The sequence below is a fragment of the Chlorocebus sabaeus genome, chromosome 9 (genome assembly GCF_047675955.1).
Source record: "Chlorocebus sabaeus isolate Y175 chromosome 9, mChlSab1.0.hap1, whole genome shotgun sequence".
Lineage (NCBI taxonomy): Eukaryota > Metazoa > Chordata > Mammalia > Primates > Cercopithecidae > Chlorocebus > Chlorocebus sabaeus.
The window spans coordinates 136,024,343-136,040,139 of record NC_132912.1 but is presented as its reverse complement, the minus strand read 5'-3'; the positions used below and the strand labels follow the sequence as shown (position 1 = coordinate 136,040,139).

General features: G+C 63.5%; 1 protein-coding gene across 4 annotated transcripts; it reads left to right on the top strand.

Annotated features, from left to right (window-relative positions):
- The first annotated feature begins 67 nt into the window (after window positions 1-67).
- On the top strand, window positions 68-15,521 carry ADAM8 (ADAM metallopeptidase domain 8). Of its 4 annotated transcripts, none has more exons than XM_037985319.2 (23): window positions 68-2,855; window positions 3,988-4,091; window positions 5,211-5,287; window positions 5,414-5,492; window positions 5,597-5,673; window positions 5,995-6,184; window positions 6,419-6,481; window positions 6,572-6,640; window positions 6,971-7,140; window positions 7,283-7,364; window positions 7,598-7,746; window positions 7,845-8,022; window positions 8,256-8,345; window positions 8,475-8,664; window positions 8,740-8,809; window positions 9,058-9,211; window positions 9,580-9,657; window positions 10,111-10,195; window positions 10,771-10,882; window positions 11,528-11,717; window positions 12,202-12,267; window positions 14,177-14,254; window positions 14,705-15,521. In XM_037985319.2, exons 1-23 carry the CDS (start codon window positions 2,810-2,812, stop codon window positions 14,780-14,782), a joined length of 2,475 nt encoding a protein of 824 aa, XP_037841247.2. In that variant the 5' UTR covers window positions 68-2,809; the 3' UTR covers window positions 14,783-15,521. The 4 variants fall into 4 exon arrangements, with proteins under 4 accessions (XP_037841247.2, XP_072875597.1, XP_037841246.2 ...); XM_073019496.1 differs by having other exon boundaries at window positions 7,586-7,746; XM_037985318.2 differs by having other exon boundaries at window positions 6,572-7,140.
- Window positions 15,522-15,797: the final 276 nt, after the last annotated feature.

The following is a 15,797-nucleotide window of genomic DNA, read 5'->3' as shown; positions in this document are numbered from 1 at the left end:
CTGCCCAGACAGGGTGGGTGTCTCCCTGGATTTGCTAGTCTGTTTGCTTTTTAAAATTACACTATCACCTTTTTGGGTGTTTTTGGCCTCAAAGTGGAAATACATGGTGTTTAAGCAAGAAGCAAGCAAAGATGCATGCAGGGTGAGATCCAGGCCTGGTGTGCACATCCTTCCAGGTGAGCTGGGGCCGGGCTCCCTGAGGTCAGTCGGAACCAGGAAGAGCCTCTGGAAATGGCCAGGGAACCCCCGAAACCCACCAGGCGTTGGGTTTGCTTCAGCCCCAGAGGCAGCCCCGTTCCTTCTCCTGAGGACTCACCCACCTCCACGCCCCTCCTCCTGCTGCTGTTCCAACTGGTCTGGGGCAGGAGGCCACGACAGGGCCCTCAGGCACCTGGGAGCCCACACCTCCCCCTCCGTGGGACGTACCCACTGAAAAGTGGCCACGGGGCAGGCTCTGCTCCTGGCTGGCACCCCTGCCCCACCCTATCCGGTGCTGCCTTGTTATGTAGAAGTTACTCAGCAGATTGACACCCTACCCAGTCCCCCTTGGGCAATCGTCTGCCCTCTGTCTTCCCACCTTCTCCAGGGCTACAGTGGGCAGCACAGCCATCCCCGGTGTGACAGGGCCCTGGGAGCTTTAGGGCTGCCCTGGCCAGGTTGGTCTGCTGTGGCTACGTTCTGGCCAGGCTGCCTCTTCCTGCCGACTTGTGTGTGTGTTGTCACCGTTTAGCTCTCAGCACCTCGGTCCCCTTGGGCAGCGAGGAAGGGCCCTGGAGGCGAGGTTGGGAGGAACGATAGCTGGAACAGTTTCCTGTGGGGAACAAGGGTGTGGGCAGCTCTCGCCCGGGGCTGCCTCACTGAGAACACCACAGAGCGGGGGTGTGGGGGTGTCCAACTCTCGAGCCACAAACTGCTTCCTCTCGTCTGCAGCCTGTGCATGTCTGGGCTGTGAGTAAACACATTTATCAGCAACCCGAGTTGTCACAGTCTTAGTGTTGGGCAAATGCTGGGCCCGTGAGCAGAGGATCCTGCTAGCTTTCCTGCCTGGCCGCAAGGCCCAGAAACCCCTGGTCTTGTCTCCTGGGCTCTGGGAAACCCTGGGCCTTGAGAAGTGGGGTTTGCAGGTGGTGACAGGAGGAGAGGAGGGAAACCTCCAGGGCTGTGGAGTTCAGGCTCCCAGACCCCCCGGCGCCTGCTGGAGATGAGTGAGCTATGTTCTGTGGGATTGGGTGGGACTTCCTCAGCGTGGGAGGAGCCCATTCTGGCCCGAGCTGTGTTTTTAAGAATAAATCCCTGGGAGCTCAGCATCGGCAGGGGCCTTGCTGTGCCTCCGATGTGGCCAGCGTGCCGCCTTTGCACTTTTGCTGTTGAGTGACTTGCACCGAGGGGTCAGGGAAGGGCAGTGTGATTGCTGGCTGGGCATCGTTCTGTAATACAGGGTCGCCTGCATGAGCTCAGGCACAGGCCAGCATCCCCAGCCCTACCTGGGAGCCTCATGACGTTCTCGGCAGCCTGGGGGGCCTCGTCCTGTGCCACACAGGCAAGCGGGGACACCCCCAGGCAGCAGAAGTCACCTGCAGCCCAGTGCCAGCCGCTGCTTGCTTGTTTTTCATGCCATTCACACTGGGGTAAGAATGACTTCGAGACAAAATGTGACAGCATCACTCAGGCCAGCTTAGATCCTCAGGGTTCCCTGTCTTCTCAGGATAACGTCCAAGGCCCCGGCCTCTTGCCACTGCCCCTTGACCTCTGTCCTCTGCCCTAGGCCCGTGCAGGTCCCTGACTCGCCCTGCCCTGGGGCCCTCTCTCCAGGCAGGACTCCCTCCCAGCCCCTTGCTGGCCCTGCCCTGCCTCTCCCCAGGGAGGCCCTGAGGCCCTCCCCCAATATGTTCGGTCAAGCAGTGCCCCGTGTGGTCGGCCGTGGTCGGTCGAGCTGCTGTTCCTGCCACTACCACTGTTCCCACCCAAGGAGGGAGGCCTGGCTGTGAAAGTCCCAGGGAGGGGTCCGGGGTGGACTGTCTGGGGAGCCGTGGTGTCAGCCTGAACCTGCACTCGGCCTGAAGCTGAGCCCACCACGGGGAATGTGGCTACCAAGGGCAAGCACGCTTGGCCGCAGGCCTGGAGAAGCTGGAGCCAGACCACGGTGGGCTGCTGCAGGCTTTGGTCCATGTCGACCAGCGTCAGCTGCTGTCTGGGGATCTTAGGCTGGGGACGGCCCCTGCACCTGACATCACCTGGGCTGGGACCCCCACCTGGGGCTCCCCTTCTGCACTTGGACACCTGGGGGCCCATCGGGTCCACGCCTATCCCACTCCAGTGAGGCCTCAGCCTGGTGGAGGGGTGCAGGCTTGCGGGGAGCAGAGCTTCCCACAGGGCTCACCCGATGCACACAAAGCCGTGACTTGCCCCCGCCTGGGGCTTTCTGCTCCCCAGGAAGTCGGAGCCCCCCTCTCCTGAAACCGCCAGGCGGCCCTCACAAGTCCCTTACCCTCCGGGATCTGTCTGGCACCACCTCCTTCCAGCCACCGGGTCCGCCTCTCAGGCCGCCTCTCGGGGTGCTGGCCGGACTTGGGACAGGCTGTGCCTCAGTTTCCTCACCTGTGCAAGGGAGGATGTTGGATTGTTGGGGGAGGGGGACGCGGACCCCGCCCCCAGGTGCCGCCCTCCCCGCCCCTCCCGCCGGCCGAGGGGCCCATTGGCTGCGGGGCGCTGAGGCGGGGCGCGCGGAAAGGAGCCTCGGGCCGGGAGCGCAGAAACCAGACCGTGTCCGGCGCGGCTGTCACCTCCACCTCCGCGCCCCGACCCGGCCATGCGCGACCTCGGGCTCTGGCTGCTGTGCGCGATGGCGCTGCCTGGTGAGTGGCTCCAGGAAGCCGTCCCGGGCGCGGCGCGGGGCAGGGTGGTTCTTCCCGCAGGAGGCGGCGCGGGCCCCGAACCCCTGGCCTGCTCGCACCAGGCACCCTGGCCCCGCTTCGGGCTGGTTCCTGGGAGCCAGGCGTCGGGTGCACAGTGGTCTCTGGGTGGATACACCTGGGCCGGGGAGGCCGGGGAGGTCGGAGAGAACCTTCAAAGGTGAACTGTGAGAGGGAAGTCCCGCCTCTGAGCTTGTTAGTGGGATCGGGGCCAGGCCAAGCAGGACGGCTTCACCTGCTGCGCCCTGGGTTCCTGGGATTCGCCTGTGGGGCTGCCCACCCCCAGTATTTGGCCAGGGAGGGAAGGGAGGGCAGAGGAGCTGGGGCCTGGAGTGCAAGGGTGTGGGCCTGAGGGGACCCGTCTCCTGCCTGGGGGAGGACGCGGGGCTGCTGACCCTGGATCCCGCCCCTGCTTCTGGAGTGACTTGGGCTGGGGTGTGTGAGGGAGCTTCAGGCTGGAGGCCGGGATTCTTTTCCGGCAGTTCCTGGGCAGATGGGGGCCGGCTGCTCCCTCCCCTGCTGCCTCTGCAGGTTGGAGATGCCCTCATGGAGACACGTCCATTATTGTTTTTAACGGGAGAAAAAGGTCCTGGGGTTGGTGGTCTCCGAAACTCTGCCCATTGCATGCTGGGTCCCTGCCCTCTGCTCTTGGAAACCAGGGAGTTTCCAGTACTTGGGAGGTGAACAGTCTCCGGGAGGCCCTTCCTGCTCCCCAGTTAGGTACAACCAGATGATCAGATGAATGGAGGAGGAGATGGAAACGGTTGGCCACCGGGGTCCTCCTCCCATCTGAGACAGCCTGGAGGCCTGTGGAGTCGCTGGCACCCGCTGGCACCCGCAGGGTCTCAGAGCACCGTGTGTGGGTGCTGCCGGACACAGGCCCGCCGGCCCTGCCTGGGGGCCCCTGGGGTCTTTTAGGCACAGAACCCTCACTTGAGTCTTTGTTTCTGAGCTATCTGGCAATTTCCCCAGGGGAGGGTCAAGACCAGGAAGGGGCAGAATCTGAGGGCCCAGGACTCTGGGAAGGAAACCCCTTTCCCCCTGGCCCGCTTGCTGCTGACACTCCCTCCCACAGCGATTGCCCACAGCCGGCCCTGGGCCCGCGTGGAGCGGTATGAGGTGGTGCTGCCGCAGCGTCTGCCAGGACCCCGAGTCCGCCGAGCTCTGCCCTCGCATGTGGTGAGTCTCAGCTGGTCTGGGGGGTTCCTGACTGGCCCCTGAGCCCGTTTCTATGAAAGGAGCTTTAGCCTGCGGGAAGTGGTGAGACCAGGTGGACATCTGGGGCTACCCTGTTCAGCTCCAGTCGCCTGGGGCCCATCTCCATTCCTCCTTCCAGCGCTGCCTGGGGGCTCAGGGCCTCATGGTTCCTTCAGGAACTCTATGCGCCCCCAGAAGGGAGCAGGGGTAGGTTGTGCTGGCCCCGGGCCCCTCCCCAGTTTCACTTGGCAAGGCTGATAAGCCAAATTCCTCTTTGAGAAGTGACGCTGGCTCACCACAGAGTTGACACACCTTCCTGTGTGTGTGTGGGACCTGGCAGGGGTTCCCCGGGGCTAGGAACTGAGAGTGGCCCCCCTCCCCCACCAGGGCTGCCCAAGGGTGATTCCTGAAACCTGAGTGGGTGGGTGTGCACACGTGTGCACTGCATGCACGCGTGTGCGTGTTTCCAGGGAGGGCGGCTCCGGCCCCAGCCCTGTCCTTACTTCAGCATCCAGGGAACCTACTACCGACCTGCCCACTGCTCTGGGCTCTCATCCAGCCGGGGGCACAGCTAAGGCTGTCCCGGGGCTCGGCAGGCCGCGTCCCAGCCTGCATACGGGGGCTGAAGACTCAGTAGTTGAGGAGGAGGCTCTGCAGGCACCACCAGGTCCGGCAGCTGCTGGGAGGGACGGGGCCTGGAGGCAGACAGCTGCCGCTGGAGGGGCCTGTGTGTGCCATCCCCACCGCCCACCTCCTTTGCTGCCTGGCTGAGGCTGTCTCCCCCACCTTGTGCTTTCTTGGGGAAGGGGCATTGTTGTTACCCATGTGTGGTCAGATGGGGAAACTGAGGCCTGGGAGGACCGAGGAGCACTGTGTCCTTCCTGTCCACCCAAGTGCTGGGCTCTGCCGGTCCCCTCCAGCACAGCCCCACCCCCACCCCCACCTTCCACCCTGAGGCTGTGGACCCTCAAGGACGGAGCGTTGGCCTGGGGCTGGAGGCCGGCACCCCTTCCCCACCAGCTGAGCTTCTCTGGCCCCCAGGATTGAGGTGGCCCCAGCCCAGGTAGGCTGCTCACCCGGGACCCTTCCCTCCTCGCTCAGGGCCTGTACCCAGAGAGGGTGAGCTATGTCCTTGGGGCCACAGGGCAGAACTTCACTCTGCACCTTCGGAAGAACAGGTGAGTGGGTCTCAGGTCACCCCCCTGCATGGGCCTGGCTCCAGCACACTGGTGTCCTCGGCGTCCAGCCTCTGGGCCAGCCCCTGTACCGAGGGGCCCGAGGCAGCCACAGCACTTCTTTTTCAGGGACCTGCTGGGCTCCGGCTACAGGGAGACATACACGGCTGCCAATGGGTCCGAGGTGACGGAGCAGCTGCGTAGGCAGGTGTGGGTCGGTTGAAGCAGCTGGGCGGGCAGAGAGGGGTTGGGCGGCCCTCCCCAAGCCTGTGGGGGCACAACCTGTGGACCCCTCTCCTGCTTCCCCCGCAGGACCACTGCTTCTACCAGGGCCATGTGGAGGGGCACCCGGACTCAGCTGCCAGCCTCAGCACCTGTGCCGGCCTCAGGTGGGTGCAGCGGACGAACACCAGGGCTCCCGCGGGTGGAGAGGAAGGCCTAAGCCTGGGGTAGGGGGCGGGGAAGGGAGGCGGGGAGGGTGCCTCCTTCTCGCACTCAGGCCTTTGCTGTCGCACAGAGGGGTCTGCTCAGGGCACCCTGCCAAGCCCAAGAGCTCACCCTCCTGTACCCTGGGGCCCGAAGTCACCTGTCGGGGGCTACGGGTGGCAGGGTAGGGGGAGCTGTGGGCAACAAACTAGAGCCTCTGGTCCTTCGGGGCAGGACCAGGCCACTCTGAAGCCCACGGCACACCCGGCTCCCGCTCCCCTCAGGGGTTTCTTCCAGGTGGGCTCAGACCTGCACCTGATCGAGCCCCTGGATGAAGGTGGAGAGGGTGGGCGGCACGCCGTGTACCAGGCCGAGCACCTCCTGCAGACAGCGGGGACCTGCGGGGTCAGTGACGACAGCCTGGGCAGCCTCCTGGGGCCCCGGACGGCAGCCGTCTTCAGGCCTCAGCCGGGGGTGAGCACTGTCGTCTGCCGTGTTTGGCTGGTCCTGCCGGTGTCCGCTTGCCTGACCTGTGGGTCTCCGTGGCTCCCCATGCACTGGGTGCTGCCCACCGTCTGCAGCCTGGAGCAGGCCTGGCCACACTCCCCCAGCACTGGGCAGGGGCTGGACAGTGGCCCCGGGTCCCTGAGGGAGGGTCCAGGCCCTGGGGCTGGGAAGGCTGACTGGCTTCTTGTGGCTGTTCCCAAGGGCTCTCTGCCGTCCCGAGGGACACGCTATGTGGAGCTGTATGTGGTCGCGGACAATGCAGAGGTGCGCTGGGGGCGGGGAAGGTGGGAGAGCGGCCGGCGGAGGGTGGATGGGGAGTGTGTGCGCTCCAGCCTGAGGGTCTCGTGTCCCCAGTTCCAGATGCTGGGGAGCGAAGCAGCCGTGCGCCATCGGGTGCTGGAGGTGGTGAACCACGTGGACAAGGTGGGCAGCAGTCCTGGCTGCAGCGGTCCTGGCTGCAGACGTGCCGGCTGCAGAGGTGCCGGCTGCAGAGGTCCTGGCTGCAGAGGTGCCGGCTGCAGAGGTGCCGGCTGCAGAGGTCCTGGCTGCAGAGGTCCTGGCTGCGGAGGTGCCGGAGCCCCTGGCGGGAGGTGGGGGAGCGTTGCCACGGGATTCGTTCCACCTGCTCTGCCTCTGCCCCTCGCCTGTGCCTGGCCCCACCTCGCAGCGGGACAGGTGCAGCCTCCGCCCCCACCCTCCCTGCTGCACCTTCCGCCACCCCGCCTGACCCCCAGGACTCCACCATCTCTCCAGCTATATCAGAAACTCAACTTCCGTGTGGTCCTGGTGGGCCTGGAGATTTGGAATCGTCAGGACAGGTTCCACGTCAGCCCCGACCCCAATGTCACACTGGAGAACCTCCTGGCCTGGCAGGCGCGGCGGCTGACACAGCGGCACCTGCAGGACAACGTGCAGCTCATCACGTGAGTTGGCGGAGTGGGCAGGGTGAGGAGGGCTGGGGAGGGAGGGTGGACAGGGCTGGGGTGGGAGGGTGGACAGGGCTGGGGTGGGAGGGAAGTGGGGAGGGAGCCATGTTCAGGGCATCTGTGTCACTCCCACTTCCAGGGGCGTCGACTTCACTGGGACCACCGTGGGGCTTGCCAGGGTCTCTGCCATGTGCTCCCACAGCTCAGGGGCTGTGAACCAGGTGAGCGGCTCTTGCCCAGGTTTGCCAGGCCGAGGCCAGAGCTGGCTAGGGGAGGGGAAGCCTCGGTTCAGGTCTCCGGAGCCACCTTCCCTCAGGCCAGGTTTAATGCCTGATTTTATGTTTTAAGGTGGTGTTGGCCGGAAGCTGTGCCAAGTCCTGGGCCCCGGTGGGGTGAGGGTGGCAGGTGTGGGGAGTTGGCCACATGCTTCCTGAGAGCACAGACCCTCCCGCAGGACCACAGCAAGAACCCCGTGGGCGTGGCCTGCACCATGGCCCACGAGATGGGCCACAACCTGGGCATGGACCACGACGAGAACGTCCAGGGCTGCCGCTGCCGGGAACCCTCCGAGGCCGGCCGCTGCATCATGGCGGGCAGCATTGGGTGAGGCGGCCGGGCCCTGCGGAGCCAGGGTATGCTGGAGGTGCAAGGTGGGTGGGGAAGGGGCCCGGCCGCCTCCCTGACGGGTCGCTCCCCACCAGCTCCACATTCCCCAGGATGTTCAGTGACTGCAGCCGGGCCTACCTGGAGGGCTTTTTGGAGCAGCCACAGTCGGCCTGCCTCGCCAACGCCCCTGACCTCAGCCACCTGGTGGGCGGCCCCGTGTGCGGGAACCTGTTTGTAGAGCGTGGGGAGCAGTGCGACTGCGGCCCCCCCGAGGTGCGTCCACACCCCGCACCTGCTCCCATCAGCAGGGGGTGCCACGACCTCTGTCCCTTCAGGTCAGGGCGACCACTGCACAAACGTGGAACTTGGGGCTCCATTGGTGTCCAAAGTGGTCACAGGGAGGGAGTGGCTGCAGGGCACCCCAGTGGTCAGGGGAGGCGGCCGGTCCGCCCTGGAGCCTGTCCCAGCCCCAGTGCAGCCTGCCAAGGCCTTTGCCGTCGCCCCAGGACTGCCGGAACCACTGCTGCAACTCCACCACCTGCCAGCTGACTGAGGGGGCCCAGTGTGCGCACGGTACCTGCTGCCACGAGTGCAGGGTGAGTGCAGCCTCCCACCGGGGACCCCCAGAGCCCATGGCTGGCAGGTGGGAAGGGACCCTGGGGCGCCAGGGACCAGGCAGCTTGCATGGGCCTGTCCCCAGAGTGAGCTGTTCTCTGCTGGGCCAGGTGAAGCCAGCTGGTGAGCCGTGCCGTCCCAAGAAGGACACATGTGACCTCGAGGAGTTCTGTGACGGCCGGCACCCTGAGTGCCCAGAAGACGCCTTCCAGGAGAACGGCACGCCCTGCTTCGGGGGCTACTGCTACAACGGGACCTGCCCCACACTGACCCAGCAGTGCCAGACCTTCTGGGGGCCAGGTGAAGTAGGCACAGAGCTGACCTGGCAGGGTGGCTGCAGGCTTTGCCAGGGCTGACCCACTCCTGGTCCCGCAGGTGGGCGGGCTGCTGAGGAGTCCTGCTTCTCCTATGACATCCTGCCAGGCTGCAAGACCAGCTGGTACAGGTGAGCTTCTGAGACCAGATTCCCCCGGGCCCAGGACACGTGATGTTCCCACAGCAGGGTCAGCACCAGAAGGTCCTCCACAAAGGAGTCCTGTTCCCATGAGGGTCTGCCCTGGGCCCGTGGACCCAGGCTCAAGCACACTGTGTTGTGGGAGAGAGGTGGGTCAGTGTGGCCTCAGCCTGCTGTGGTTCCTGGGCCCCCCAGCATGGGCCTGGGCAAGCCGGCCCATGACCTGCCTCTGTCCACAGGGCTGACCTGTGTGGCGTTCTGCAGTGCAAGGGCGGGCAGCATCCCCCGGGGCGCACCAGCTGCATCCTGAACCATGTGTGCCACGCGCTCACCACAGAGGATGGCACTGCCTATGAGCTAGTGCCCGAGGGCACCCGGTGTGGCCCAGAGAAGGTAAGTCCCTGGCTCAGAGGCCGCGCCACCCCCCAGGCATCCCGGGCGTGTGCCCCACCTGCAGATGCGTTTCTGGCTTGGCAGTTGCTTGAGGCTGTGGGAACAGAGTCCTGCCCACACTTCTAGTAGAGACTGATGGGGGATGGGGGGAGACATGGTTCTCAGTTCATCTGATGGCCATCGCCGGCTGCCACGTGCCCCAGGAGGGCCATTTCCTAGGGGCTCCAGGGGTAGGCAGCCGGCAGATGGGCTGAAGCACAGCCGCCCCGGACGTGATGACCACAGCCCACCCCCATCTTACCCCGCGGTTTCAAGGGACACTGGCGGGGGTCCGGAGCGGACGTCTGAAAGACGCCTCCTACCCCCAGGTTTGCTGGAAGGGACGTTGCCAGGACTTACACGTTTACAGATCCAGAAACTGCTCCGCCCAGTGCCACAACCATGGGGTATGTGTGGCCTCTCGGTACAGTGCCACAACCACGGGGTATGTGTGGCCTCTCGGTACAGTGCCACAACCACGGGGTATGTGTGGCCTCTCGGGACAGTGCCACAACCACGGGGTATGTGTGGCCTCTCGGGACAGTGCCTCTGCACAGAGGCTGCCACTCTGAGGGAGCCTGAGGCTGGGGGAGCCCAGCGTGTCCTATCCATGGAGGTCTCAGTGGAGCCCATCTCAGGGCTGAGGCCCGGCCTGGGTGGCCTCCGCGGATGGAACCTGCGTGGTCGCCCGGCAGTGGGCAGGGGCTACTTGGAGAGGCCTCGCTGTTGGCGCACGCAGGCGGGTACCCAGGGGGCCCTCAGGGGTGAGGCTGGCCCGGGGCCCTCATGCTGGAGGCGCAGCCCCCACGGCCCCTTGGGGTCCACGCCGGGATTGACCCTGAGCCCAGCCGTCCCCACAGGTGTGCAACCACAAGCAGGAGTGCCACTGCCACGCGGGCTGGGCCCCGCCCTACTGCGCGAAGCTGCTGACTGAGGTGCACGCAGGTAGGCTTCTCTGACCAGCGTGGGTAGGGCTGGGGTCCGAGCTCAGAGGGCCCGAATGGAGCCCAGGCAGACGCTGCGGGCCCGGGAAGCTGGTGGCGTTCACAGTGCCGGTTTGCTACCACAGGCATCGACGCACAGGTATAGGCAGAGCCTGTCTGCCCCCAGGCTGATGTGAGGAGGGGAGAGCCCTGTCCCAGAGTGGGGGCAGTGGCTGAGGGCAGGGCACGGCGGTGAGCTGAGACTCCAGTGTCCTCAGCCTGTGTCTTCCAGCCCCTCCTCAGCCCACGGCCCTGAGGCCACCCAGCATTTCCTCCCTGGCGGCCACTGAGCACATGGCTGTCCAGAGCATCAGGCCTCAAAGGCACAGCTGTGCCCACAGCACTGTGGCCCAGGGCCACCCCGCCAAGCTCTCCAACCCGTCACTGGAGAGCTGGGAGTCCCGGTGTAAGGTACTGGGTCCTCCCTGAGGGGTCCACAGGGCACGGCCTATGGGTGCTGAGAAAGGCTGTGTCTCTGGGAACCTCCCCGGCCCCTGCCTGAGGTCGTGGCCTGAAGTGGGGCCGTGTGTCCCACAGCATCCGGGAGCCTCCCGGTCATCGTGGTGGTGGTTCTGGTGCTCCTGGCAGTTGTGGTCACCCTGGCAGGCATCATCGTCTACCGCAAAGCCCGGAGCCGCATCCCGAGCAGGTGAGGGTGGCAGGGGCCGTGACGGAGGGTGGCGGGGGCTGTGACGGAGGGTAGTAAGTGGTTCCCGTGCTCGGCTGCAAGGAAATGTCCCTGCTGCTGGAGGAAGGGCACCCAGCACGGGCCCACGGTGGGCGGCACGGACACCCAGGCTCCTCCATGCCCCGACGTCGTGACGCCCCCCAGCCTGAGCTGAGTTTGAAGGGCCTTCCTGACTCCACTGGGCCGGTGCTGCTCTGGACTCTGCCATCCCCCGAGGCTAGGGCAGGGGATGGTTTTGGTGGCAGGTTGGGCTTGGAGCAAATTCAAAGAGGCCCGGTGGGGCCCCCACACCCTGGCCCAGCCCCACGAGCACCCACCAGTTCCCGGCTGAGCCCCACGCAGCGGGAGACCCCCACGGCGCAGGACACACTGGCCCCACAGCCTGCAAGCATCTCCCGCCCACCTGACTGGGGCCCCCAGGACATGGAGGGGTGTCCCTGCCTCTTCAGGGTCCGCCGCGTCTCCTGGGCCTGCCTGTCTCTCATGGCTGCGACCTCTCACCCTGCAGCCTCTCAGGGGTCGGCTGGAGCTGGGAGGGACAGACGGGGTGTGGTGCTGGGGCCCTGTGGCCGGACACTGACCGCGTCCCCTGTGCTTCCTCCCCAGGAACACGACTCCCAAGACCACCACGGGGCTCTCCAACCCCCTGTTTCACCAGGCTGCCAGCCACATGCCGGCCAAGCAGGGGGCTCCGGCCCCAACCAGGGGCCCCCAAGAGCAGGTCCCCACCACCCACACAGGCCAGCCCACCAGACACCCGGCCTCCTCGGTGGCTCTGAAGAGGCCACCCCCTGCTGTAAGCACCACCCCTGGCGGGTTCGTGAGGCTGAAAGCAGTGTCCAGGCCCCGTCCTGTGACCCCAAGTGCAGCCCGAGGCCAGCAGAGCCCTTTCATTAACTTCACACGTGGGCTGGCAGTGGCCCCGAGGCCCCGAGCAGCTGCTGTGGTCATCCTGCTGGCAACACTGAGGCTTTGGGAGTGGGTGCTTCCTGGACCCCTTTGAGCCATGACAGAATCTGAGCTTGAACTTAAACTTGGGGCTCAGAGGCCAGGGAAGCTTCCGGGACTCAGCAGAGCCCGTCTGAGGAGTGTCGAGAGGCAGATGCTCTCCGGCCTGCAGCTCGGGGTCACGCCGCTGAGGGGAGGACTGGGGTGGGGCCGCACAGACCCCTCCAGCACACACAAGAGGCAGGAACCTCGGATCCGGGAGCTGGGGGTGCTGGAGGGGCAGGGGGTGGGGTCCCAGCTCTGACCCAGGCTCTCGGCCCTATCTTCTCCAGCCTCCGGCCACTGTGTCCAGGCCACCCTTCCCAGTTCCTGTCTATGCCCAGCAGGCACCAAAGCAGGTAAGCTGTGGTGATTGGGCAGCCAAGCCGTCTGAGGGTGTTCAGGCCTTCCTGATGGGATTGGGGTCTGTGCACTTGCACTTTGGAAGTGTGGCCAGCAGTGTTTTCAGGGTCCCTCAGCTTCGGTTTGTCCCGTTCTTTCCTCGTGTGGATGAGGGCCATGCACTGTTGGCAGGGGCAGCACTGGACACACCCTTCCCAGGACACAGCCCAGGCCTGGCCCCACGTGCAGCTTTGGTCACGGGTGATGTTGACAGGGCGCCGGGTTGGAGCAGCGTCCACAGATTTTTCCTTAGAAATCCCCTGTCTTCTTTTTATAGTTAGCAGATGCCTCGGGGAGATACCTTGAGACTCTTTGAACCTTAAATTTGGACCCACTAGTTTTGGCATCCATTGGTGAACATCCATTGGTGAACATCCATTGGTGAACATTGGCATCCATTGGTGAACATTGGCATCCATTGGTGAACATCCATTGGTGAACATTGGCTGCAACAGTTGTTCTGTGCTGTTTGCATAATAGTGATTTTCTTTTTTTTTTTTTTTTTGAGACGGAGTGTCGCTCTGTCGCCCAGGCTGGAGTGCAGTGGTACAATCTCAGCTCACTGCAAGCTCCGTCTCTCAGGTTCACGCCATTCTCCTGCCTCAGCCTCCCAATGTAGCTGAGACTACAGGCGCCTGCCGCCATGCCCAGCTAAATTTATATATATATATATATTTTTTTTTTTTTTAGTAGAGACGGGGTTTCACTGTGTTAGCCAAGATGGTCTTGATCTCCTGACCTCGTGATCTGCCTGCCTTGGCCTCCCAGAGTGCTGGGGTTACAGACGTGAGCCACCGTGCCCAGCCCTAATAGTGATTTTTCTATTTCTCTCTTTCCTTTTTAACTTTTTATTTGAACTAACTTCGGACTTATATGTGAGTTGCAGAAATAGTCCTAGAAGGGGTCTGGACAGGCAAAACGGGGGCCTGGAGGGGGCAGAGAAATTCTGGCCAAGGAAGTGATGGTCACCAGGCGTGGAGGAAGATGGGGCAGAGGCTGCAGCAGAACTATGCAGGAGGGAAGTCACTCTTCGCGCCGGCCTCCCCTGGCTGCTCAGTGGGGTCCTTTGGAAACTGCTGAAAATTGCAAATGCTCAGCCCACTCAGGCTCCGTGCGACGCAGCCAGGAGTGAGCTCCACAGCTCTGTGTGGTGGACTTCCAGCCTCCCTACCCTGGGAAAGCTGACATGCAAAGAAACACGTGTTTTAGTAGTTAATTATTGGCCTTTGAGCTTCCAAAACCCCACATTCTGCCAATTTAAGAGCTCTTCAGGCCAGGCCCATTGGCTCACGCCTGTAATCCCAGCACTTGGGAGGCTGGGGCGGGAGGATCACTTGAGCCCAGGAGTTCAAGACCAGCCTGGGCAACATAGGGAGACCCCATCTCTACAAAAAATAAAAAATTAGCTGGATGTGGTGGCTTGTGCCTGCAGTCCCAGCTACTCAGGAGGCTGAGGCAGGAGGATTGCTTGAACCCAGGAAGAGAGGCTGCAGTAAGCCAAAATCATGCCTCTGTACTCCAGCCTGGGTGACACAGGGAGATCCTGACTCAAAAAGAAAAAAAAAAAAAAGAAGTTCTTCAAGGATAATCTGGGGGTTGGGTAGGGGATGTGGAAGGTGTGGCCGGAGCTGGACTGGGCAGATGGGCCCAGGATGGCGTTCGGCCACTGACAGGCTTTATTCTGTGGGCGGCGGCAGCCTGGAGGGTTTTTCGGTAACCAGCTCAGTGGGGGTGGAGCCTGCAGGCCCCTGGGGGGCAGAGCGAGGCCTGTGGGGAGCTTCATTCTGGATCCAGGGAAGGTGATGTCCAGGTTAGGGCCAGGACTGCCTGGGGCACCCATGTCAGCTGTGTCTGTTTCCCTCCCAGGTCATCAAGCCGACATTCGCGCCCCCAGCACCCCCAGTCAAACCCGGGGCTCGTGCGACCAAGCCTGGTCCAGCTGAGGTGAGGCCCCAGCACACACCAGGCGGAGTCCACTGCGTGACGGATGGCATGGCCTCCCCACAGGGCTGATGGTGGCACTGCTCTGGAGCAGTGGGGTTTTCTCCTAATTATCTGTGGATAAACTTGGTGACTGTCTGAAGGAAAAGGGAAGGGCATCGGCGGTGGGTGTACTGTGACATCTGTGCTGCAATCAGGGGGCTTCTCAGCAGACGCTGACCCCGGCTGTCACGGCGCCTGACTTTCCCCAGCGACCGCAGGGAAGGACATCTGTTCCTCCGTGCGCCGTATCTACTGCGGCTGCCACACTTGCCATCGTGTGGATGGGCCATGTGGATGAACCAATAATCCACATTTTAAGAAATGTTAAAGGAAGTAAAATTTAGTTGTACCCTTTATATGCCTTTTATAGCAGGTAGTTTTTCAACACCATTTATCTTTTCCTCCTTCCAGAGTGCTGTTGGCCCAAAGGTTGCCCTGAAGCCCCCCATCCAGAGGAAGCAAGGGGCCAGAGCTCCCACAGCACCCTAGGGAGGCAGCTGTGCCTGTGTGGAAATTTGGAGAAGTTGCAGCGGAAAAGCCATGCCTTCCAGCATTCCAGGGTCCAGCTAGCGCCGCTCGGCTCCGGACCCTGACTTTGCAGGCTCAGCTGCTGTTCTGACCTCAGGAATGCATCCACCTGAGAGGCTCCTGCTGTCCAGGCCCTCAGCCACTCCCTTCTCCCTGCGGTGGCCGCGCGTAGCCCCAGCTGTCTGCAGGCACCAGGCTGGGATGAGCTGTGTGCCTGTGGGTGCATGCGTGTGTATGTGTCTCCAGGTGGCCACTGGTGTCCCCCTGTGTTCAGGAGGCCACATACACAGCCCCTTCCGGCCACACCTGCCCCAGCTCTGGGGCCTGCTGAGCGGCTGCCGCAGGTACCCAGTTCCAGGCAGCGCAGATGTGGGGTATCCCCAGAAAGACTCCATCCCAGGACCACGCTCCCCTGGGTGCTCTTCGAGAGGGTGTCAGGGAGTGGACTGCACCCCAAGCTCCCGACTCCAAGCCCCCTGATCTTGGGGCCTGTTTCCCATGGGATTCAAGAGGGACAGCCCCAGCTTTGTGTGTGTGTAAGCTTAGGAAGCGCCTTTAGGGAAAGGGCTGCTTGGGAAAGTCAGCTGTCTTGTCTGGTTTTCTTGAGACCGCAGATGTGTGTTCAGCAGGGCTGAAAGCTTTTATTCTTTAATAATGAGAAATATATATATTTTACTAATAAATTATTGACCGAGTTCTGTAGATGCTTGTTGGATCAGCGGGTAAGGGTGGTGGGCTTCAGTTCACGAGATACAAGGGTCGGCGCTTGTAAAATGTTCTCCCTGGATTTCTCAGGCCCTCCCCAGCGGAACTAAGCAGTCCCGCCCCTCCCGCTGGCAGAGGATCCGATCCAGGAACCCGCGCCCGACGCGACTTCGCTACGAAGAGCGGAGGAGCCCGCGCCGCCGCCGCCCCCGCCCCCGCCCCGCCCCCGCCCCGTCTCCGGGGAACGGCCGCGCCCCGCCCATTCCGTCTC